Raw genomic sequence first — 23,949 nt, forward strand, 5'->3', positions numbered from 1 at the left:
GGGCTCCCCGCTGTCCTCGGAAAGTTTCTTTGTGGCTCCGCCCGACCCTCCTCGTCTCCTCCTCTTTCTCCTCCTCCTCCTCCTTCTTCTATGGGTCACCCCTGTTACTGGTACTGCCTCCTGGAAGGGTCAAGGTTTGGGGAACTTGATCCTGGAAAGCAATCCCTGATGTAATTGGTTGGGCAAGAAGGAAATCACTCACTACCTCTGTAAAATGGGACAATGACCACCTTTGCTTCACAGGACAAAGGATTTTTAAAAAGCCTTTAATCCCATCACTCTGGAGGTACAGGCAGGAGGATCTCTGAGTTGGAGACTAGCCTGGTCTACAAAGTTCCAGGGCAGCCAGTGCTATGCAGAGAAACCCTGTCTGGGGTGGGGTAGGGGAAAGAGGGAGAGAGGGAGAGAGGGAGGGTGGAAGGAACAGAGAGAAACACAAACAGAATTAAAATAGAAAAAGTGGGAAGTAGGGACTGGGAGGAACTTAACCTCCTGGCCTTCTTGGTCTAACACACCCAGTTAGAGTGTCTCCTCTCTAATCCTAACTCTGTGCCTGCACTTCTAAGCACTAAGACACCAAGGGTGTGGAATCACTCTGGAAAATATCCCTGACCAGGTTCCCCTTTTCTGGAGTGTCACTAGCCCTGCCTGGGGCCTTCATCAGTGCAAGGGTCAAAGTGAATGTCCAACAGCTCCTATGCCTTGGACAGGTGGGTCCTGGGACAGAGTTGAGTGAACTCCAGCAGAGGAAACAAGAGCAGACGAGACAGAATACGAGGCTGGATAGTTTCTGGGGAGTAACACTTAGATTCTACTTTAGTGGCTTATTTTAGGGCTTAGGAGTCAAAGGCTCAAAGGTGTGGCTTGTCCCAGGTCATACAATGTCTCTTAGGGTCACAGTGGCTCTATGGCAGGGACTCAGCCCTCAGGACTCCCTTGATGCCTCAAAAGGGACAGTCAGGAAACCAGGATGACATGGTTGGATCTTGAGTCCCATTTGGATTAAAAAGCCCATGCAAGGTCAGCATGTGTGCGTTCAAATGTGGCTTCTGGAAGTTTAAGGAATCAAGGCTGAAGTTCTTGCTGGTCCCAGGCATTTTTGTTTGTTTGTTTGTTTTGAGACAGTTGTTTTCTGTTCTGCAAAGTCCTGACTGCCCTGGAACTGCTCTGTAGACCAGGCTGGCCTCCATCATTACCACCCAGCATGGGCCCAGGCATGGATACTCTGCTCATTTCTATAGCTGAAGAAGCTGCAGCTCGGAGAAATTACATAGAAGTCCAAGCTCACTCACCAAGGAAGACTTCAACATCTGGCAAATCTCTACAAACCCCACGTTTTTTTTTTTTTTTTTTTTTTTTTTTTTTTTTTTTTTGAGATAGGGTTTCTCTGTGTAACAACGTTGGCTGTCCTAGAACTCACTTTCTAGACAAAGTTTTCTTTATTATTTAATTTTCTCACAGGTCAGGTCTGGAATCTGGAATAGCCAGGGTTCTTCTTATCCCTTTTCTTCTTCTTCTTCTTCTTCTTCTTCTTCTTCTTCTTCTTCTTCTTCTTCTTCTTCTTCTTCTTTTCCTTCTTCTTCTTCCTCCTTCTCTTCCTCCTCCTCCTCCTTCTTCTTCTGTAGGTCCCAGGGATTGAACTCAGATCTTCAAGCTTGGCAACAAGTATCTTTACCCAATAAGCCAACCGGATGGCCCTCTCTCTTCTCACTGATTCTAAACAAAGAAACAAAAGCCATTTATGTACTATCTATAAATAATCCCAGCCAGGGTATATGGGCAAATTCGGAGAGGCATGAAACAGCTGGAACTGAACTTTCCCCAAAGATGGGCTGCACAGCACTCGGGTCAACCTCACGGGATATGCAGTGTCAGCATTAGATTCTTTGAACTTTGCATTTTCTGTTTGAGAGGCTCCCACTAGGGCTGGGGTCATGTGGCTGCCTCTGACTGCACCTGACACCAAAATCCTCAGTTCAGCTGACCCATGCCATAGATAAGGAGTGTGTAACCCAAGGGGCCTACCCATTTCCCTTCCCTATGCCCTGCTTCTTCATCTGCTAAGGTCAATCCTCATGGGGTGGCTCAGGCAGAACTGTAAACCTCAGCAGCAAAGGTCTGCACATTTCCATTGGGGAGATTTTGAGTTGCGGTTCAATGGTTATGCAATTGCAACCAAGTTTCATTCATCCCTCAACCCAATCGTCATGTGGAGGCCAGTGGACAACTGTGGAATCAGTTCTTCGTAGTTTTTATGTGGGTTCTGGGCATTGAAATCAAGTTTCAAAGTTGTGCGTTACCTGCTGAGCTCTCTCACTGGCCCATTCTGTCTTTTATATACAAGTACACATAGAGCATGGAGAAGTCAGAGGAGTTGTTCTTGTTCTTGGGGAGTTCCCATTCTAAAGATTTTTATTTTATTTTACCTTATTTTATTTATATGAGCACACTGTAGCTGTCTTCAGACACACCAGAAGAGGGCATCAGATCCCATTACAGATGGTTGTGAGCCACCATGTGTTTGAACTCAGGACCTCTGGAAGAGCAGTCAGTGCTCTTGAATACTGAGCCATCTCTCCAGCCTATCCATTCTAATGAGGAAGACAGAAAAACACGTTCTTGGGCTTGAGTGATAGCCTGGCAGGGAAAGTGCTTACCACACAGGCCTGAGGGCAGGAGATCATCTGAGAACCTGAGTAATAAAGCCAAGAGCTTGTTTGCCACCTCAGCACTGGGAGGAGGAGACAGGAGTATCCCTGGACACTCAGGAGGAAGAGGCAGGTGGATTTTTGTAAATTCAAGGCCAGCCTGGTCTATATAGTGAGATGCTGTCTCAAACAAACAAAACCAACCCTCCTAAGCTACCACTCCCAACTTGCTGGGGGATGGGATACAAACTGTGGCCTTCATGCTTGCGAGCAAATGCTCTCCACTCACCTCTGAGGCGCCTCTCCAGCCTGAACCCTGTTTTTTCAGGTGTATGTAGGAGCTAAGGGATAAAGCTTAGGAACAGTTTGTGGGGTAAGACCAGTGATACCCTCCCGACTATTGGGATGAGAAAAAAGCTGGGCCTGGCAAGATGCTTTTAATTTAAGCCTGCCTGGATAAACCAGGGAGATGCTGTGTAAAAATGAAAACAAAAAACAAAGACAGAAAAGGTCACCTCTCCCCTATGAGCTGTAGGTATGATACAATCAGCTGTCTCACCCCGTGACTCCCCTGCAATGAAGGACTGTAGTCTGGAATTACAAGCTAAGTAAATTATATTCCCCCCTCAAGGAACATAAACATTAGAAGAAAAAAAAAAGGTTAATGGAAGAACAACATTTACAAATTAACCCCACCATAGAATAGGTAATTAATCCTTCTCAACTGCTATTTGGTTTTTTTTTTTTTTTTTTTTCCTTTTCTTTTTTTGAGACAGGGCCTCAAGTAGCCCTGGCTGGCCTCAAAACTTACCTGAGCCAATTCCAACACTGGGAGGCAGAGGCAGATGGGTCTTTGTGAGTTCAAAGCTAGCCTGGTCTACAGAGTGAGTTCCAGTACAGGCAGAACTACATAATAGAGAGCTCCTACCTCAACACCAGAAAACAAACCCAAAGCAGCAAATAAACCCCTTTCCTTAAGTTTTTAATCCTCTTTCCACTTCCACAGAGCTGGTCTAACAGACCTGGAGCAACATCAGAGGCACAGGCATTGGAGTAGGGATATTATTAACTCAGGGCTACAAACATTCACTAAACTCTAGTCCATTTAACCATGTATGCTTTTAAGCTGAGACTCATTCATTCATCCCATGAGCAAAGGACAGCATACAGTTGTTACTTTGAGTGCTCGAGTTGTGTGTGCTCAGAGACTAGTTTACCTCGATTGCTAGCTGTGATTCATTCTTTAATCTCTATGAAAAGAGTGTAATCATGAAACCTGTACACAAGGTGTGTATGAACATGAGATGAAATAATAGGGCCCAGAGTAAACAGCAGGTGCTTAAAAATACACAGTAGCGAGAAAATGATCTTTGAACAAATTATACATCCATCCGGGTCCTCCTTTAAGAAGACCTGCCAGCATCCCGTGACCCTCTCGGGCATCCCGGGATGCTCCGGGAGGAAAACCCTTTCTAAGATCGGTGTTAATTCAAAGTCATCCAGGAACTTAATCCGAAGGGATGGTAGCTGGTCTGAAATAAGAGTTGTGCTCTCTACTGGGTGGAAGCCACTCTGATCAGGGATATGTCAGGAGCAGAAACCAGGCTGTGCTATGAACTACATTTCCCAGAGGCGCTATGCGGCAGGTGAATGATGCAACGCTGGTGAGGGCGTGAGCGTATATAAACCAGCGGCAGGCCGCTCTTAGTCCTTTTTCGCTTCTTTCGTGTTCGCTGATTCTCTTCGTCATGGTAGCTTGCACTTCTGCCCAGTTTTGCTCCTCATCCTCCCATGCTCCCTGCCCACAACCCTCAGCTTGCATCCCCGGATGCTTCGAGGCTGCGGGAAACCAAGCCTGTCACGAAGTAACCCGATTTCTCCATTTCGGCGGTGGAAGCACAAGCCATAATGGCCGCATGCGCAGTGATATTCTGCGGCCTGTGGACCGCATTTTTAGACCGGTGAGTGCTGCAGATTATCGGCTTGGGGGTGAAAGCATTTGTGCCTTGAAGGGATTACGTGCTTGGGTGCAGAAATTTTATTAGGGTAACGCCAACTGGGAAGGCCCGTGACCAGAGTGACTTTGGCGACCACCATGCTGTTGGGTGGAATCTGGATTCTGCCATGTGCTAGGCGATCCCTATGCCAACCATAGTATTTACGCCTTTAAAGAGGGCAGGTTGGCCTGGCCTTACTCGTACAGAGTTGGGTAAGATTTGTGTAAAAACCTCAGCTTTCTCCCCTTCTGATTGCAAAAAGCCGCCATTTTATTCAGCTTACCCTGCTATTTGCAGCACTTTAAGCAACTTTGTTTGGAAGCAGTAGGGCCCTTAATTTGGTACTGCTTTGGGTTATAGTCAGGAACCTGTCCCAATGTCTAAAGTTGCACGTATTAACCTAGTAGCCTTTGGAGCTTACAGGACTGCCGTTTTCAGGGTGTCACTTGGATGGTTGCGGGGACTACTAACCACCATCACTGGCCCTTATCGAAGCTGCGGCTGCTTCTATATAGCTGCTGTGGTCAAAAAGGTGGCCCAGAGAAACAATTTTCCTTGACGGTCGTGGTTCTGTTTCCTGTAACTGATCCGCAACATTTTGGGAAAAGACAGCAACACCTTAAGGTTTCTCCGTGACTTACAAACAGGCCTACATTGAAAAAACTGTCTCAAGAAACCATAAATTAAAATGTATCAACACATGTGTGATATATGCCAAGAACGTTTGAAAGTGGTTTGCTGAGCCTTCAAACAGCTGTTGGTATACATTCCCTGTAAGATAAGGACAATATGGAACAAGATTATTGTGGATAATTGTGTTTCCGTTCATCTTAGCTGTTCAGATGAAGATTCTGATAAGGATGGAGACCAGAAGATGATCATGACGACACCATCAGGAGGGCCTGGTAAGCTCAGTGGTTTGATGAGAAAACCTGGGGAGAAATGAAGCATGTTTCCAAGGGCTGTGGCTGCTTATAGCCATGGGATCTCCAACTGCATGCCAGAGTAACGGAGAGACTTTGACAGCCCAGGTTGTCACAGTGCCTGCAGCTGCCACTCGGCTTTCCGATATATTTTGGGACTGGAGTTGAGGGCTGTTGGGAATGCTCTGTCCTGTGGTGTTCACAAATTTTTCCTCTGCAGGTTACGCATGAAAGAAGGTTCTGTTAGCCTCTGCTCAACAAACTCAGGTAAAGTTGCTAAGACAGCCTGACCCTCTGGTTTCCCTTTCCCATCGGATCTTGACGCTGGTCTTGGTGGTCGTAAAGGAGGGAAAGTACACTGAGTTTGGCCTCACAGCGATGCAATCTGGTGTAGAGCATCAGGCCAGATTCAAACATGCCTGGAATCTTCATAGAATAGGATAACTTGAATTATTTGCCCTTAGGCAGTAGTGTTATCTACTGACTTACTTTGATGTTTGCTTTTTTTTTTTTTAGGACCACATACTGGTATGTAACCAGTGAAGCAGTCACCGTATATATTTTGTTGGTCTACTCTTCTTGTTGGGTAAGCTTAAGTTAAGGACTGTTAATGGACACTGTTCTTAAATAATAGCAGAACCTCAGGTTTATAGAGACTAGCCAGCAACTCAGTAATTCATATCTGGCCTGTGTGCTGAATTAGCTGTTAAAACCTTGGGTAAAGGGAGATTGTAAGGAGGGAGGAAGCTCAGATATTGACTGGTCCATGATGAAACCCATTATCAGTGGACATCTTTGGATGAGAAATGCGGATATGGGACTGAGACCAGTTATTAGGAAAAACCTGAGGTGGGGCTTGAGTCCAAGGGTGGAACTAACACAGGCTTGTGCTTCTTTTTCAGGAAAATGCTGCAAGAGGAAGCAGGCAGGTTTGGGCTAATACTTAGCCTGTCAGCCTTTGGAGGCGGTGGAGTTTGAGGCCAGCCTGGTCTTCAAAGAAACCTCATTTTGAAAAAGTAAAATAAAGACTTGTTTTGAAGTATCTTTTCTCTGTAATTGGATTTCAGATGATACTAGCTTTCTCTAAACAGCTTGTTCTGCATTGTGAGTTCCAGAACAGCCATGTCCAGCCCACCCTTCTATGGGGGCGAGGGGGTTTTTTATGGTGATGAATCTGCATATCTACATTAGTGCTGAAAGCACTGGCAGGCATAGGAAACTGCCATTTTGAAATCTGCCCTAATGATGCCAAACAGTTGCACTCTTGTGACCAAGATAGTTAAGACCTATAGGGGTCATTCCTAATTAAAAACTAGTTGCTTAGCATTGGTAGACACAACTTTATTTGTCCATGTGGTAACATTTCAAGTCCCTTTGGATGTTCTGGCCTGGAGGTAGGAGTAAACTTTCAGGTTCTCACAAGTCAAACTTGGTTTCCTTCGAATGACGTCGAAACCATGCCCTGGAGGGAAGGTGGAGTTTGAAACCCTGGGTGCAAGGAGCCAGTTAGGAAGGGAACCAGCCCCTTGCGGGCCAGTTTGGCAGCTCTGAGGCAGCCCAGTCTTGGGGACAGGGGTGATGTGCAGCCCAGAGTAAGCTGCAAGTACATGATCTGGTTGGAGTTGCCCTAGTAGAGCGACCCCCCCCAACATTCTGGCAGGCGTGCCAAATTTACCAGCCCTCTCAGCAGAGACCATACGCAGGTAGCAGGGCAGGGACCCTGGAGCTGGACACTGGTGCTGTGAACAGTAAAGGCTCTCCAGCCGGCTACACCGGATCTGAAAGTGTAGTGGATGATGGGCAAGGGCCCCAAGGGTGTGGCCAAGGCAGACTCCACACACATCCAGGGCAAGGAGCCCGGTGTGCACAGGCCTGCCTCCTTGGTAGGACATGAAGAGGTAATACCGCACAGGGGGACCAAGCAGGACACCTCCTAGCCAGCCAACCTTGCCCAGCTGACTCCAGGCCACCAGCACCAGGAGGCCCAGTGTGTGTAGATAAATTATCCAGCTCGTGTACATAGGCTGTGCAGGCGGCCAGAGCCTCAGCTGGCCAGCCGGTAGCCAGTCAATACAAACTTACTGAACAGGTGTGGCGGTGAGCCAGTCCAGAAGGCGCGTTCTGGTCAGGAACACCATGGCCGACCCTGTGCCCCTGGGCTTTCTTCTCAGTGGAGCTGCAGTGCTGGGAAGCTCATCCAGATTCTAGTCCGGCTGTCTGGTCGCCCTGTCGGGGGTCCTGGCCCCTTCCCTCACACGCTGTGCATGCGTGAGTTTGGTGTCACCGCTAGGGAGAGGAAGCTGGCAAGCCCACTGTAGGAGCTGGGTGCATTCTGCTCCCCTGTGGCAGAGCCGCGGAGGGGGAGCTCCAGATGGCTGCAATGGGAGTCTGGCACAGCGGTACTCCAGAGGGGACAGCAGGCTTCAACTCTAAAACTGCATGAGGCCTACCAAGGGAGTACTCACACTTTGTGAATACTGACAGTTGAAGTGGCTTACAATTTCAGGAAACAGTAATTTATTAAAACATTATAAATCACTTTCAAAAAGATAAAAGCTTCACAATAAAAAAGGGACAGCTGTTCTGTACATGTGCCTTCATGTCCTGGCTACACCACTGCAGGGATCTCCGATGACACGGTGTCCAGGGGCTGCCAGTGACAGTCCATCAGTGCGTCATAGAGCTCCTCACTCTGCTCCATGAACTCTTTGTTGGCCTCCGTCACATCCAGCTGTGGTGCCGGGTCTGGAGGAAAAGGCAAGGACAAGGTCAGGCAGGCTGAGACCAGCCACAAGGAGGGTTGAGGGTTCAGGCTTCCTAAATGTGTAAGGAAGATGGAGAATATTGGGGTCTGGAGTGACAGCTGCTGTTTCTTCTAGCTCTCAAAGCCACATCTTTCTGTAATTGTGTCCTTAGATTTCCTGTCCTGCTTAGATTTAAAATCTTCCTTCCAGAAGTCCTGAATTCAATTTCCAGCAACCATATGTTAGCTCACAACTATCTTAAACCATCTGTAACAGAATCTAATGCCCTCTTCTGGTGTGTTTGAAGAGAGCTACAATGCACTCATACATAAAAACCTAAAACATAATAAAATGACATTTGGCCTCATAAAACATTTAAGTTAGTAAATTCAAAGCACCACCTTAAGGACTGTGGACCTAGTCCTGCCTCAGAAATCACACATTTTCAAGGTATGGGGGCACCCCTATAACTTCACTCCTTGGGAGGTGAAGCCAAATTGATCATGCATAGACAGGAGGACTATAACTCCTAGCATAATAAGGGGCCTTAAGTTCCATGCCCAGTACTAAAGAAAAAACAAACTGAAAAATAGAAAAAAATGTAGACACAAAATTAACCTTATAAGCTAGTAAACAGTAGGAGCTGGAGAGATGGCTCAGTGGTTAGGAGCACTGACTGCTCTTTCAGAGGTCCTGAGTTCGATTCCCAGCAACCACACTGTGGTTCACAACTGTCTGTGAGTAACTGTGGTTCCAGGAGAGCCCTCCTACAGACAGACATGCACAGAACTCTCATGCAAGCCTGGTGGTTACACACACCTTTAATCCCAGCACTTGGGAGTCAGAGGCAGGTGTATGTCTGTGAATTCAAGGCCAGCTGGGTCTACAGAGTTCTAGAACAGCCAGGGCTACATGGAGAAACTGTCTTGAAAAATAACAAAATGCAAACACATATATCCTTGGTGTCCCTCAGCATCTAGCTAAGGCCCTTGGCGAGTACCTGTGACAGCTGACAGAGGCATGAAGGGACTCTTACCTTCCAGTGCATCATCCCCAACCTCTTCATATGTCTGTGAAGAGAGAACAGGATGGGTGAGAAACCTGAGGAAATCCTGGTTGGCTTTTAACAAGTGAACCTGGGTCGGTTAATCCAGTCCTTCCCACTTTTTCAAAGCCCAAGCTCAGGAGCAATTTTCAGGGGAGAATGATGGTCCCTGGAGGTGAAATGAGACCCAAGGGCTGCCAAACATGGTTACCTGCATGGTGCTCTGGGTGTAGCCATACTGGGGGTAGCTGTAGCTGTAGCTGCCTGTGTTCTGGTCATAGCCCCACTGGGCATAGTAGTTCTGGTACTGCTGGTAATACTGGTTGTAGCTGTAACTGTACATCTGGCTGTACTCAACTGGCTTTACTCGGCTCCTTATATGAAACAAAAGCAGACGTAAGAGGACATTTCCCTTGACCAAGATCTGTGCGGGTGCTCTGGGAGGGTCCATGCCTACCTATCTTGCACACTCCCTATCTGTCCCTGCCATACAGATGGGGACACAGAACAGAGTGTTTTAAATGATTGGTCCAGGGTCACATGACTAAGGAACAAACAGAAACCTAGGCAGTCTGCCTGAAGAACCCAGGCTCTTAGGATGAAGGCCTTCCCCTTCCCCTAAAATCCTTCAAAAGAAAAAAAAAAAAAAAAAAAGGTTTGTTTAGGTATTTTACATATATGATGTTCTGCTTTGGATCTCAGTATTAAGAGCTGTAAACTGCCATGCGGCTGCTCAGAACTGAACTCAGGACCTCTGGAAGAACAGTCAGTGCTCTTGACCATTGAGCCATCTCTCCAGACCTTTTCTCAAGATCTTGGGAGACTTTTCTTTGACAGGTACAAACTGGGCTAGCTGGGCAGTGGTGACATGCCACCTTTAATCCCAGCACTCGGGAGGCAGAGTTTGAGGACAGCCTGGTCTACAGAATGAGCTCCAAGACAGACAAGGTTACATAGAGAAACCTCTTCCTCTCAAAATGATAAAAACATAAAAAGATAAACTAAAAATCTGGACTTAAGATGATTCAAGATGGAATCAAGCTACAGACTCTGATGTCACATTCCCTGTGCTGCAGCAGCCTTAGTGTCTCCACAGGAGTGTTAATTGCCATGGAGTTGAACAGTTTTGCATATGCTAAGCAATCTTCTACCTTGAGCTCCCCTTTCTCCAGCTGCCTTATTTGATGAGTTACTTGGGATTTGGACTTGTCTTTTGCAGTGCCAGAGATACATGCAGTAGAGGTATTATTTGTCATTCCCATCACACAAGTGAGAAAGCTGAATGTCTGAACAGTTTGGAATCAACAGATGGCTCAGTGGATTAAGATGCATAAGCCTGACAGCCCACATACAGATGAAAGAACCAGCTCCACACAGCTCTGACCTGTGCTTAGTGGGCCGTGCAGATCTTTGTTGGCACACACACTATATAATAAGTAAAATGATTTAAAATGTCTTAAAAATTTTTAAATTGAGCCAGGTGTGATGGCTTTAATGCCAGCCCTTGCAAGGCAGAGGCAGGGCTAAATATGACCATCTCGATAAAAGTAAAGTCCAGGGATTTGCTGAGGCCAATTACAGGACTAGAGCTACACTTAATTCTCATGTTCCTTTCTTCTTTAGGTCCTGTGATCAACACCATTCCCAACCAAAGACAGGACGCCAAATCTACAAAGGATCTCCTGCTTTTTCAAAGACACAAAAGTCATGTATGGAGAAACTTCAGAATCAGGCCCACTAACATCTAAGTGGTAATCCTAACTGAGAAACTCTCAGGAACACAGTGAAGCTCAAGCAAATGACAACGGGTTTCCACTCATGAATTTGAGCTAAGAGTGTCCTGTGACACCAAAAACATGCAAGAGCCAAAGGCCTACTCCTCCATGCAGCTGGCTGACTATGGGAATCACCCCCCTCGGGATTGTCATATTCCATTGCTATGCTAACCAAGCCACACAGGAAGCTGTTAGCAGGAGCTGAGAACACTAGGCAGGGCAAAGGCAGCAACACTTGATTCAGCTATGCTTAGCAAATCTAACCGCTGATTACTGAAGCGTCCAGCTCTAGACCAGGATGCCTCTCTGCAGGCTGTAGGCACAGTTCTATCTGCTGGGCAGGAATAGCCACCAGTCACCATTTTGACCCCTCTATGAAGCGTGTGATCTCTACCACTGTGTTGAAAGCAACTGAGGTTCATCTTCCTCACCTGAGCTCCTGTGTCTCCTTCAAGCTCTCTCCAGGGCCTGCCAACCCTTATCCTGAGGGCTTGAGGGCACCTCCCCAGGGGTGGGCACGAATTACTAACAACAGTGTTCAGTGTGGCACAGATAGAACAAATTAGAAGTTTGCAGATGGGCCTTTGTTTCTGTTTATAGCTGTACTGCCAGGGTCTAATTACAGATCAAACAAGAATATACCAGAAACAGCCAAGACGATGGCCACGATGGCCACAGAGGAATTGTTGGATAGAATTTGTACAAAATACATAAAGGACTATGCTGCAGTAGTTAAAATAAAATCACAGACAGGAGGATACTTCAGTGGATTGTACACAGCATTTATGAGGTCTAATACCCACTGCCGCCAAACAGCAAATTAAATCACACTTATTCAAGTGTGCGCCTAACAGAAAAGTGTGCATATGGAATAAACTGAGAAAAAAAACCAATACATATTACTTATGGAATTCAAAACTGAATGTAAGGCTCTGGGTTTGAACCCTAGAGTTACAGGAAATAAGTCCTACCACATTTAACCGACTTAAACGTAGCTTATGGTCTTGGAAGGGAGTTAATAATTACTTTTTACATTTACAGTTTGCTTGTCTGCCCCACAAAGCTGTCCTGGCGGCTGTCTGATTGTCCCATTTCAGCCCTGAGTACCGGAATTACAGGTGTGTGGCACCGACTGTCATACAGTCAATTCAGATAATGAAATAAGGACTTAAAGACTTACTTATGTGTGAGTGTTTCTGTAGATGTGCATTGAGGGTGGTACCAGATCCCCTAGGGTTAAAGTCATACATAGGTGGCTGTGAATGGCCAAAAATGGGTGTTGGGATATGAACTTAGGTCCTCTGGAAGAACATCTCTTCAGACCTGCCACTTCCTTTAAAAACCGTCTTTTTGTGCTGGGCTCATACTTTTAATCTGATCACTCCGGAGGCAGAGGTAGACTGATATCTGTAAGTTTGAGGCTAGCCTCATCTAGGCCAGCTAGGGCCACACAGTGAAACCCTGTGGAAGGTCTATCCTGAAGTCTGGCTGCCCTTGTTCATTTTGGTAAAGTCATCTCAGCCTCGTACCTTCTGCAGTGGTAGGGTGTACCTCCTACTTCCTAGCTATAGGGCTGCCTGCACACTGCAGCCGCACACCTAACAATGACCTCCTGGATGCTACTAGCACATCCTGTTATGACGGGAAGTATTTTCAGATGCCACCAATGCCTCCTAGTGAGTGAAATCTCCACCTGCTGGGAAGTACTGCATTGGCTGAAGAATAAGAAATGTCACTCAGGGGTCAGGTGTGGTTGCACAAACCTTAAATGCCAGCACTTGGAGGCAGAGGCAGGTGGGTCTCTGTAAGCTTCAGATATCACTGATGGAAAAACTGTTTTGTGTGTAAGACACACAACACACGTGGATTCACAGATCTTTCTACCTACCTAGCATGTCAAGTTAACAGTGAAATGCAGTGTTTCAGAAGCTGCTTAGAATTTTTTTCTTTTTTTAAAAGATTTATTATATTTATATGAGTACACTGCAGCTGTTTTCAGACACCAGAAGAGGGTATGGGATCCCATTACAGATGGTTGTGAACCACCATGTGGCTGCTGGGAACTGAACTCAGGACCTCTGGAAGAGCAGTCAGTGCTCTTAACCACTGAGCCATCTTTCTAGCCCTAGAATTCTTTTTTAAAAAAGTTTATATGCCCTGGTGTTTTGCCTGCGTGTATATCTGTGGGAAAGAGTTGCAGTCTCTGGAACTAGAGTTGTAAATGGTTGTAAACTATGTGGGTGCTGGGAATTGAACCTAGGACCTCTTGGAGAGCAGTCAGTGCTCCTAACTACTGAGCCATCTCTGCAGCCTCAACTGTTCTTAGCCAGCCAGTCATTCCCACTGCAACAGACCCTACCAAGAACTTTGTGGTCTCAATATAAATAAGGCTAAAACTAAAAGAAAAACTTCTCCTTTCCTTCATTCTACCTAATTCTATAGATAATTTCTCAATAGCAGCTGCTGGGCAAAAACTCAGGACACAGAAGCATTTCCCTGTTCCTACCCTCAATGTCTGACTACCAGCCATAGCTTCCGGGGGTGTGTGGCTGTACTAGTTCATCCCCCATACCCAGCCCAACCAAAGCACATGATAACTGTGACCGCTGCCTCTCTACAGCCTCGTATCCCACATATGATGTCCTGACTCAGCCTCTGCTCTCTGCAGGACTCACGCTTTAGGGATGGCCACACTCAGCCGCACAGGTTTACACCCCAGTCCCACTGCTCCCTGGCACTCCGTCAGGGCTCGCTTCTGTTCCAACTCATCTGTGAATTTCACAAAACCATAGCCCCTGGAGGGAGAAAAAACCAACACACTACTTAGATCACAATGTGATGAAGCCTATAAGAAACATGGACAAGAGGGGTGGGAAACGAGGTGGGCTGGAGATGAAGGAGAAAAGGCTAGGAAGGGAGAGAGAGTCCCATCGAACACAGCACAGAGGTGTCAGCTTCAGGCACAGTATGATCCTGACATTGTGACAAGTCCTGCTTTCAGTCTAGTCCCCCATTTTCCTCCACACTGTCACCCAGGGCTCCTTCCCAAACAGGAGCTTCCCTCCTAAATCACTGTTACCATCCGTGGTATAGCTGCGGGGACAGGTGACGTCACCTTTCAGACTTTCCACTTTCTGCTGTGTGGTGCTAGGCACGTGGGAAAGAGCTTATGAACAGACTTGGCTCCTGTTCCTCGGAGATCAGAGTCTACTCAGACACCCATAGTTAGTGAGTACTTATCCTAGCTGTTAGTGGCAGGCACCACGTGCTGGTGAGGTGCTGAGGACATTCTCAGAATGTCACCACACAGAGTGCCACCCCACACTAAAGAGCAGCCTTAAACTTCAGAGAGGTCTGAAAGCTTTGACAGAAGTCACACACAACAAAACCAGGCCTTAACTCTAGGTCACACTCCCAAAGCCTGAGAATAAGAACTACACTAATCAGGAATCAGCCTTTTAGCTGCTGCTGGTGGCGCATGCCTGTAATTCTAGTACTGAGGAAGCAGAGCATGGAGAATTGTGAGTTTGAGGCCAGCTATGGCCACATGAAGAAAAATAGAGGAGACAGGCCTGAGGACATGGCTCTGGCAGGGCTCTGCTCAGCACACTAACTCCCTGGATGCAACTCTGAGTACTGAAACACAAAAAGAACGAGCCTTTCCTGGAATGCAGCGCATGACTGGGTTCAATTCTATGCACAGTAAAGAAAATAAAAAGATCCTCCCTTCCTACCCAGTGTTGGGAAATCAAACTCAGGACCTTGTCCACCCTAAGCAATCTCCTTAATGTTTAACTATGTCCTAGCCTTTGGATTGTCTTTATTATTATATTTTTTAAGAGACAAGGTTTCTCTGGTGTAGTCCTTATACTTAGGCGATCCTGGAACTTGCTGTGTGGACTGGCTGTCATTTTTATGAGACAGAGTTTTGCTAAGTTGCCTAGGCTGGCCTTAAGTTCACTGTGTAGCATACAAAGACCCCAAATTTGCAATCAGTGTGCTTCAGCAGAGCAGCTGGGATTATAGAGCTGTGCTCACAGGTCCAGCTTCACTTTTCTCATTTATTTATTTTAGTTTATTCTTATTATTTATTTATTTATTTTTGTTTTTCGAGGCAGGGTTTCTTCATGTAGCCCTGGCTGTCCTGGAACTTACTCTCTAGACCAGGCTGGCCTCGAACTCTCAGTGATCTGACTCTTGTTTTATATTTTTAAGGTAGGATCTTGCTATGTAGTTTAGGCCGGCTTCAGTTCAAAACCCTTAGCTTCCGCCCTCCAGTGACCGCTCTCCCCATTTTAAGATGGAAAGCCTCTCTTTATTTCTTTCTTTCTCTTTCTTTCTTTCTTTTTTTTTTTTTTTTTTTTTTTTGAGGGGGTGTATTAAGAAAGAGTTTCATGTAGCCCAGGCTGGCCTTAAACTCACCAAATATTCCAAGATGGATGGATGGCTTTGACTTTCGGATCCTCCACTTCCCAAGTGCTGGGAATACAGGTGTGCACTGCCACATGAGGCTAAAGTGTGCAGAAAGCCTGGGTAACAGATAAGTACAGCAACAAACAGCTGTTTCTATTACCCCTAATCCTTATGTCATGTAAGGGCCTCGGTTTATAGAAAACACTCAGGGACTGCCTGTAACTTTCCTAGTCCACAGTCCTTGTGAGTGGTGAAGCTAAGTTTAAACCAGGTTGCCTGGCTCAGAAGCTTGCACCCTGAGCCACCGCCCTCCCTGGAGTTTCTACAATACTCCCCCAGGGGGTAAGAATGCAGAACAAACAGGAAATATAAATAGTAGGTAAGGCCTTACTTAGACACGCCTGTCTGGTCCAAAACCACCTTGCCTCCCCGGCAGGAGGGGTAGACTTTGACAAAGAACTCATACAGCATGCCATCGTCCACGTCTGGGGTCAGGTCCCCCACAAACAAGGAGTACTCAGGGCTGAGAGGAGAGAAGAGGCAGCAAAAAGTCAAACCCGCAGTCAGTGTCTGAAATCTCCTTTCTCCACTATTCTTTAAGACAAAAAGTTCTGCTATGGAGTCCAGGCTGGCCTCAGCCTCCTAGCAATCCTCCTGCCAAAGCCTCCTAAGAGCTGAAATCGAGTGACAGGCAGGCACACTGTGCCATTGGCAAAGGAGTCATGGGCATAGTACCATGCCCTGAATTCTCCAGACACTACATAAAACTTATTCTTTAAGCATCAAGAACTCTCTGTGACTTTGAGGCCAGCCTGGTCTACAGAGCAAGTTCCAGAGGCGGGCCAAACTCTATGAGTTCTAGGCCAGCCAAGGGCACACAGGATTAAAACCTGTCTCAAAAAAAAAAAAAAAAAAAAAAAAAAGAGCGAGTTTGTAAGCTTGAAAGGGAGAGAGAAAGCATGATCAGAAACAGATCATAGTCATATGCAAGGATTAAAAAGAAAAAACCCAAACACATGTTAAATGTATGATAAAATAAAACAAGACCCTTAATCTCCTAAAGACCTAAAATCTAGACGAGATGAAATGCTCAAACTCTGTTGGAACAAGAGAAATGTTTACAAACATATTTGATTTGAGATTCAGCTTTTGTTTTGTGCTACCATGTCAAGTCTTATGTTAGCATTTCCAGCACGATACATATTCTTTGTATAAAGTTAAAATATAACAGCTCACAAAGAAGCTGGGCAGTGGTGGCTCACACCTTTGATCCCAGCACCAAAGAAGCAACTCTCTGAGTTCAAGGTCAGCCTGATCTACAGAGTTCCAGGACAGCCAGCGCTGGACAGAGAAACCCTGTCTGGAAAAGCCAAAATAAATAAATAAAACAACACAAACAAACAAAGACTCACAAAGAAAAATAAAATTAGTGGCCAGGTATGGTAGCCCAGAGAGACAGAAGTATATACAAGTTCAAGATCTGCTTCACCTGTACAGCAAGCTCCAAGTTAGCCTTGGCTATATGAGACCTTGTCTCTACACCTATACACATGGGGGAATAAGCTATATGGGAGCAATACACTCCCTTAACTGCTGAGCCACTTCTTTAGTAGCCCACTGTCTGCCTTTTGAAACCCTCTCATATAGGTCAGGGTAGCTTCAAACTACGTATTTACCTGTCTGGTAAATTAGGCTGTCAGGAGGCTACAGTAGGACTCTGAGGTCAGCCTAGCAACCCAGCCACATTGCCAACACCATGATGTAAGGTCTAGAACATGACTTGTGAGCAGTCCAGTAAGTGAACATAATATAATCAACCCACTTTTTATTATCAGACTGTCTGGCATTCCTCTCAACATTTCCCATCACATACATGTTTTAATGAGCACTTGAGAGGCTGCTCCTTGCACACATCCATGAATACATTCTGAAGAGTGGAACTCTGCAGGAACAATACACTCTCCCGCAGAATCAATGATAGCAAGCTTGGAGAGCTTCTGAGATAGTGTCTTAAAGAGTTTTTGAAAACTATTTAGCCTAAGGAGTACAACTCAATCTTTTCTCTGAGTGAGGGTCTCGTTATATGGCCCTGGCTAGCTTAGAACTTACTATGTAGACCACATGACCTCCAACCTGCCATCTTCCCCTTGTCTCTACCTCCCAAGTGCTGAGAGCAGGACTGGCAGGGCGCCACCATGCCTGACCACAGTGCTGTCTTTGGAGGCTGCAATGGGGCTGAAGCTTGTCATTGCTAAATGAGAAGCTTCGTGACATAGGCAGGATTGTTTCTAATGTGGAGACGCAAAACTGGGCTTCCTAGTCTAGCCTGGACTGTTAAGTCCCTAACTCTATAGACAAATACTTCCAGATAGCCACTGGAAATTCACCTTGTTATTGTAAGTAGATCCTCACTGAATAAAACCTGAAAAGTTAATAGGATAGAGAGTCGAGGGGAAGACCAGAGAGAGGACATGGCCCTGCCAGGCATAGCGGCGCACATCCACAGTATAAGGAGGGCTGCTGTGGGCTGAAGCCCATCTGGGCAACCTAGTGAATAGATCATGTGGGTTACAGAATGAAACAGTCTCAATAAAACAACGCAGTAATGCACACCTTTAATCCAAGAACTTGGGAAGCAGAGGCAGGCAGATCTCTAAGTATGAGGCTAGCCTGCTCTACAGTGTGAGTTTCAGGACCACCTGGGCTATACTGAGAAACCCTGTCTCAAAAAACAATAAACAAACAAACAAGCAGCAGAGCCGAGGATAGGGTCTTTGCCTTCTGTAGTGGTTCAAATAAGAACCCCCCATCACCCCATCTTTGAATGCTTAGTCTCAGTGAGTGGAACTCTTTAATAGGATTAGGTATGACCTTGTTGATAGAAGTGTGTCACTGAGGGTGAGCTTCGAGCTTTCAAGCGCTAAGTCCAGTGTCTCTACTCAGCTATTCTCAAGTACTCTCCAGCGGGGCCTGCTGCTAAACTTCCTGCCATGATAATGGACTAAACCTCTGAAATCTAAGGCCCAGTCAAATGCTTTGTTTATTTGTTTAAGTTACGCTGGTCATAGAGTTCTAGAAATAGAACAGTGACTAAGATACTATCCACGCACCAAGTGCTGTGCTCCATCAGCAGCACTGTGTATCTAACACTTACCATGGGGACGCGGGAGCACACATTAATCCCAGCACGTGGGAGGTAGACAGAAGCACAGGGCATCTTTGACTACACAGGGAGCCTGAGGCCAGTCTGGAATACATGCCACTGTGACCCATGCCATCCAAAGGAGGACATTGCCTTGACACAGTGGAGGCCAGGGAGTAGAAGAGTGTCCTTCAGAAGGTGGCAAATTACAGTTCAACTCTCCAGCGTCCTTTGGCAGTAACTGGCACTGTGACATCTTGTGCCTCTGTCTAGACACCTACATTGGGGCAGCTTCTTACTTACCTATTGTCTGGCTGTTTCCCATAAGTGGCATAATTCAGTTTAAAACGTTTTGCCTGGAAATTTAAAAACACATGGACAAACTAAAACAGAGAAGGACCTTTCAAAAGCCAAACGATATTTAAAGAAAACTGAAATAAATTACCTTGGCCAAAACATCTCCCCCTCTCTAAGCCTCAGCCTCCTCCTGCATAAAATGAAGGGTTGCACGGTTGACTGTTAAGGGCACTGCCAGCCCCATGGTTCTATGAGCCCAGGTGTGTCAGCTGGTACAGCTGTAAGCTAAGTAACTGTGGGAAGAGCAGAATGTAACCTCTTGAGATGTGTTCTTGCTGCTACCAGCCTGTTCCAGATTCTCAAGCAGGCAAAACACCTAGAGTTTTGGCTAGGGACTGAACCTAGGGTCTTGGGCATGCTAGGCAAATACTCTGCCGTTGAGACGCATCCTAGCTCGGTTTCTGAGCCTTCTGCCATAAAGGCAGTGCTGCAGAGTGGGAAGGGGCTGGGGTTTGGAGGCAAGTAGTTTTCTGCCTGAATCTTGGCCCTGCCACTTACTACCTGCATTGCCTTCAGCAAGTCAGTGCACCTCCCTGAGCTTCTGTTTCCTGGTTGATCAAAGATAACAGTACCCATTGTGCAGGTGGCTACGGGATTAACTGACATGCTGTGTGTACCCAGTGGCAAGTCTCTGTGTGGTCGTAATTAAAGACAACAAAAAAATGGCAAAGCCATCATCATCCAAGTGTCCTTACAGGTGTGGCTCCTGGAAGGGGTTTCCCATTAATTTTATGCAAACACTTCTCGGCTGTGGCCAAATCTGCGAATTCCACAAAGCAGTAGCCAGCTGGGATTCTGGAAGTAAGCAGAGAAAGAGCAATAAGGATGCCCAGGTAAGTTTTGGTTTCCTTTTTCCCCCTCTTTCTCCTTTTCTGTTAAGACAGGATTTTACTATACATCTCTGGCTGTATATACCTAGAGATCAAAGCCCCTTCCCACCCCACCCCCCAGTCCCACCGCCTTCCAAGTGCTGGGACAAAAGGAGTGCATCTGGCCACTCAGCTTCAAAAACGTTTTGTTTTGTTTTCTGATAGAGCCACACTATTTTTAGTCCACTCTCTAGTCCAGATCAGAAATACCTTTAAATACAAGGACAATGAATCTGGCTAGTTCCTGACTGATTTCATAACCATGTATTATGTATATGTCATATTACCTGTGATGAAATGCTCCCAAAAACCTTAATGGACCCATTCAACCCTTCAGATCCTTTGTCTAGCTTGCAAGAAATTAAGAATAGCCCCAGAGAAAATACCAGAATAAATTAATCAAGAAGGTAATGATTTTTATCTACTTAAAAAGCTTCTAAACTGGGCAGTGGTGGTGCACACCTTAGATCCCAGCACTCGCGAGGGCTGGAGAGATGGCTTAGAGGTTAAGAGCACTGACTGCTCTTCTGGTGTGTCTGAAGACAGCTACACTGTACTTATAATAAATTTAAAAAATTATAAAAAAAAAATAAATATTTATTTTATGTATGCAAGTGATTTCCAGGCCAGTCTACGCTGTAAGACCCTGTCTTTTACATGTTTTGTTTGAGATAGGTTCTCACTATGGAGTTCTGGCTGCCTGGAACTCAGTAAGTACACTGTGCTGGCCCTGAACTCACAGAGATCTACCTACCTCAACTTCTGCCTCCAGAGTACCATGTCTAGATCTTCTTTAAATTCTTTAATATCTGTATTGATTACTTGAGAAATCTTTGCTTTGTTGAGACAGGGTCTCACTATGTTAGCTCTGGTGTATTGTGGCCTCCCAGAGGTTAAAGGCACCACTATCACCCAGCAGTTATTTGAGAATTCTAAGCAATGTATCATTGGTGCAGGGTTGCCAATAGGCTTATGAGGCGAGTGCTTGTACCCTAACCTTTTACTTCTGAATAATCCTAATTTCTTGGGGGGGGGGGGAAGGTGTGGAAGATTGTGTGTGGGTGAGTGAGATGACACATACTCAAAACTCCATAAACGAGATAGGGTTCAGCAGGAGATATAGTTCTCAATTATAATGTTTTATACTGCTCTTCCAAGGGACATCAGTTCGATATCCGGCAACCATGGAAGGGCACATCACAGAATTTGACAACTCTGGCCTCTATGGGCACTTGCACTTTTGCATACCCTGCCCCCCACATACATAATCAAAGGTAATCAAATGTAAAAATAAATCTTAAAAAAAAAAAAAGGAGCCAGGATTGCTGGCCCACCTTGTGTTTATGGCACTTGGAAGGCAGAGGCAGGGTTGTTCTAAGTTTGAGGTACTACAGGAAGACTTTTGTTTCAAAAGTAAAATAAAACAAAGATAAATGAAACACACAGTAGCTTACCAAAGATCACACAACACAGTTTTCAAAAACAGGTGCCAGCATCCTGACCTGAATCACTGGGATACTAGCACCTGAAATTCTCAATGCTTCTCAGTAAGTCACCCTCCGTGTTTCTTTTTTATAATACTGTGTGACCACTACTACTAGGGATGGTGAGATGTCTTTCTTCCCGCCTTGTTTATTCCCTTGAATGACAGCAGCAGGATCTACTAAGCGAGAACCGGAAAGATGAAAAGGGAGGTGTACCCAGTGAGGCGGTTTCGGATAATTTTGACGCTCATCACGGTCTCCCCCATGGTGGCAAAGGCTCTAGAGATGAAGTTCTCATCCATGTAGGGTTCCAGCTGCATAAAAACCAGAGCAGAGAGGCTCAGGTCCACGTCCAGGAGTCCCATAAGGAGTTGAAGCCCTCCCACTCTGTCCAGGACACTCTCCCCTGTACTATAGAGAGCCAAGCTTTCTATCCAGAATGGGGCATGGTTCCAACCAACTCCTTTACTTCAACTCAGTTACTTATCCTAACCCTTGCTGGGAGGCGTGGCACAGGCCCTTAATCCCAGCACTAGGGAGGCAGTGGCTAGTAGATCTCTAGAGTTTGAGGTCTACAGAATAAGTTCCAGGACAGACAGAACTATGTGAGGGACCCCCATCTCAAAAACAACGGAGGAAAAAAACCCGCAAAATATTTCCCCTTTATAGAACTCCCTGAGCGTCTGGCCCTGCAAACACAGGAGCCCTCAATCCCTGGGGTTCTTCCCACTCCATTCCACCAAATCTTTTCTTTCTCAAACCGGAAAGGGGGGAGGTTCCAGAACCTTTAACCCATCGATTCAGCATCTGAGGAATCTCCATTCTGATGCCCAGCCTCCCCTTTCAAAGCCTGGGTGAGCAGGCCTCGCTACGAAGCCCAAGCTGGCCTAGAACTCACCACGGAGTTTCGAGCTTGTGGCGGTCCTCCTGCCTCTGCCTTACCAAGTGCAAGGATTAATGCGTGGGCGACCACACCCCGCCTGGCTTTCCTCTGTCACCAAAACCCTTCCTGTTCAACGCCACCCTCCAGGGATCCGAAGGCCCTTCGCCCTCAGGCCCTTCCTCCCCCTAAGACTCGAGACCCTCTTATTTTCTCCTCAGAGCAGGGCCGGCCCTGACTCACGTCTCCCATCCATAGGCTGGCCGCCATCCCGCACCCGGGCGGTGACCGTACGGGCCTGTGGCGCGCAACCGCGCCAGTCTGCGCAGCCGAGCCCGTGGGAGTCTGCGCCCGCGGCCCCTCCTGCGCACACGCCGCCTCGGCTGCCAGACGCGCCGATCCGGGTTTTCCTCCGACCTGTCAGCAGTTTCCGGCTCTCAGGGGGCGTGGCTTCCAACGCAGTAGGGGCGCGGCTTCCACAGCTATAGGGGCGGGGCTTCGGCTCTGGCGCAGGAAGCCTCTAGTGGCACCTAGTGGCTCTGAAGAAAGTCTCTGTGCCGCGGACTGCCCCGCGCTTTAATGAAACCGCATAAATGCTTCTATAATTAGAAAGGTAAGGTTTGCTCTCTGTAGGAAATTCCAAGTATAAGCACGGAAGGACAGTTAGAGACAGTGACGGAACCTCTCTGGGAGCGCGGAGGATACGATTCCGTGGGACTATGAAGGAGCCACAGTCGCACAGCGCTCCTCTTGCCCTGCATCCCATCAAGGGCTTTTGGAAGATGTAGTGAGATTCCTCATTTTCCCAAAGCCCTAAAGCGGAGAGGACTAAGGACGGTTCTCCATAATACAATCAACGTCCCAGCATCCATCGTTTTTGTTTGTAGTTGGGGGTGGGGATGGGAAGCGTCGCTGTTGGCATGGTCTCTATGTTAGTCCTGGTTGGGCTGTAGTCTCTACTTGATTCTGTTTTTGGTTTTTATTTCTCAAAGCATTCCTTTTTAAAGGCTGAGTCATGTTTCCAGCCTCACATTTTATATAGCTTGTTGTAGGCTGACTGCACGTTCTTGGCAATCCTCCTGCTTCAGCCTCCTAGGTGCTACTTTTACAAGTGAAGGACACCAATCCAAAACACCAAGGCTTTACCAGACCACAAAAACCCATAGTAAACTTGGTTTTTGAGAACTCCTAAGGTGGACGTATTCCAAGCTTCATCCAGTTGGTAGCCAACTTAGCTAAGTGGGAAGCTTCTGTGCCTTCAGACTGAGTCTGATAACCAAGTCTATGCTAAGGCCTTCAACCCCAAGCTGTAGAAAGTTCTCCAAGCCAAGGACTCCAGGGCCCAACTATGAGTCTACAAATTTCCTATTCCCTTGTTACTGTATAAATAGTGCTAAGGAGCTGGTGAGATGGCTCAGTAGGTAAGAGCGTATTGCACTGAATCTGACACACATACACATACAAATGTTTTAAAAAAATGTCTTCAGAAGCTTTAGAATGCTTTGGATCCCATGAGATTGGAGTTAGATGGTTGTATAGTACCCTTTGCGTACTGGGAATTGAACCTGAGTCTTCTACAAGTGCAACTAGTGCTTTAAAAAAGATTTATTATACGTAAGCTCAATGTCACTTTCAGATCCCATTACATATGGTTGTGAGCCACCATGTGGTT

General features: G+C 46.4%; 1 protein-coding gene and 1 long non-coding RNA gene across 5 annotated transcripts; one reads left to right on the plus strand and one right to left on the minus strand.

Annotated features, from left to right (window-relative positions):
- Positions 1-4,385: 4,385 nt before the first annotated feature.
- On the plus strand, positions 4,386-6,600 carry LOC308423850. Its single transcript, XR_013975113.1, has 5 exons — positions 4,386-4,609; positions 5,480-5,550; positions 5,789-5,835; positions 6,085-6,154; positions 6,471-6,600. It is a non-coding gene; the product is annotated as an uncharacterized lncRNA (long non-coding RNA).
- Positions 6,601-7,950: 1,350 nt separating this feature from the next.
- Positions 7,951-22,666, minus strand: TRNAU1AP (tRNA selenocysteine 1 associated protein 1). Of its 4 annotated transcripts, none has more exons than XM_080921338.1 (9): positions 22,296-22,436; positions 21,614-21,711; positions 19,740-19,839; positions 18,991-19,043; positions 15,937-16,068; positions 13,808-13,927; positions 9,569-9,731; positions 9,349-9,382; positions 7,954-8,313 (listed from the first exon to the last, which is right to left on the minus strand). In XM_080921338.1, the coding sequence occupies exons 2-9, from the start codon at positions 21,697-21,699 to the stop codon at positions 8,177-8,179; spliced, it is 825 nt and encodes a 274-aa protein (XP_080777464.1). In that variant the 5' UTR covers positions 21,700-21,711; positions 22,296-22,436; the 3' UTR covers positions 7,954-8,176. The 4 variants fall into 4 exon arrangements, with proteins under 4 accessions (XP_080777465.1, XP_080777466.1, XP_080777464.1 ...); XM_080921337.1 differs by lacking the exon at positions 22,296-22,436 and adding an exon at positions 22,521-22,666 and having other exon boundaries at positions 7,956-8,313; XM_080921339.1 differs by lacking the exons at positions 13,808-13,927; positions 22,296-22,436 and adding an exon at positions 22,521-22,666 and having other exon boundaries at positions 7,951-8,313.
- Between the last annotated feature and the right edge of the window lie 1,283 nt (positions 22,667-23,949).

The sequence above is a fragment of the Micromys minutus genome (genome assembly GCF_963924665.1).
Source record: "Micromys minutus genome assembly, chromosome: 9".
Classification (NCBI taxonomy): Eukaryota; Metazoa; Chordata; class Mammalia; order Rodentia; family Muridae; genus Micromys; species Micromys minutus.

Excerpts from the sequence above, each read along its gene's own strand:
- TRNAU1AP (XM_080921337.1), bottom strand. The coding sequence starts at position 22,547 with ATGGCGGCCAGCCTATGGATGGGAGAC. Across the intron at positions 9,732-13,807 it reads AGTGTGGCCATCCCTAAAGC|GAGCCGAGTAAAGCCAGTTG; the intron begins GTGAGTCCTGCA and ends GTTTCATATAAG. Across the intron at positions 9,383-9,568 it reads ACACCCAGAGCACCATGCAG|ACATATGAAGAGGTTGGGGA; the intron begins GTAACCATGTTT and ends CTCTCTTCACAG.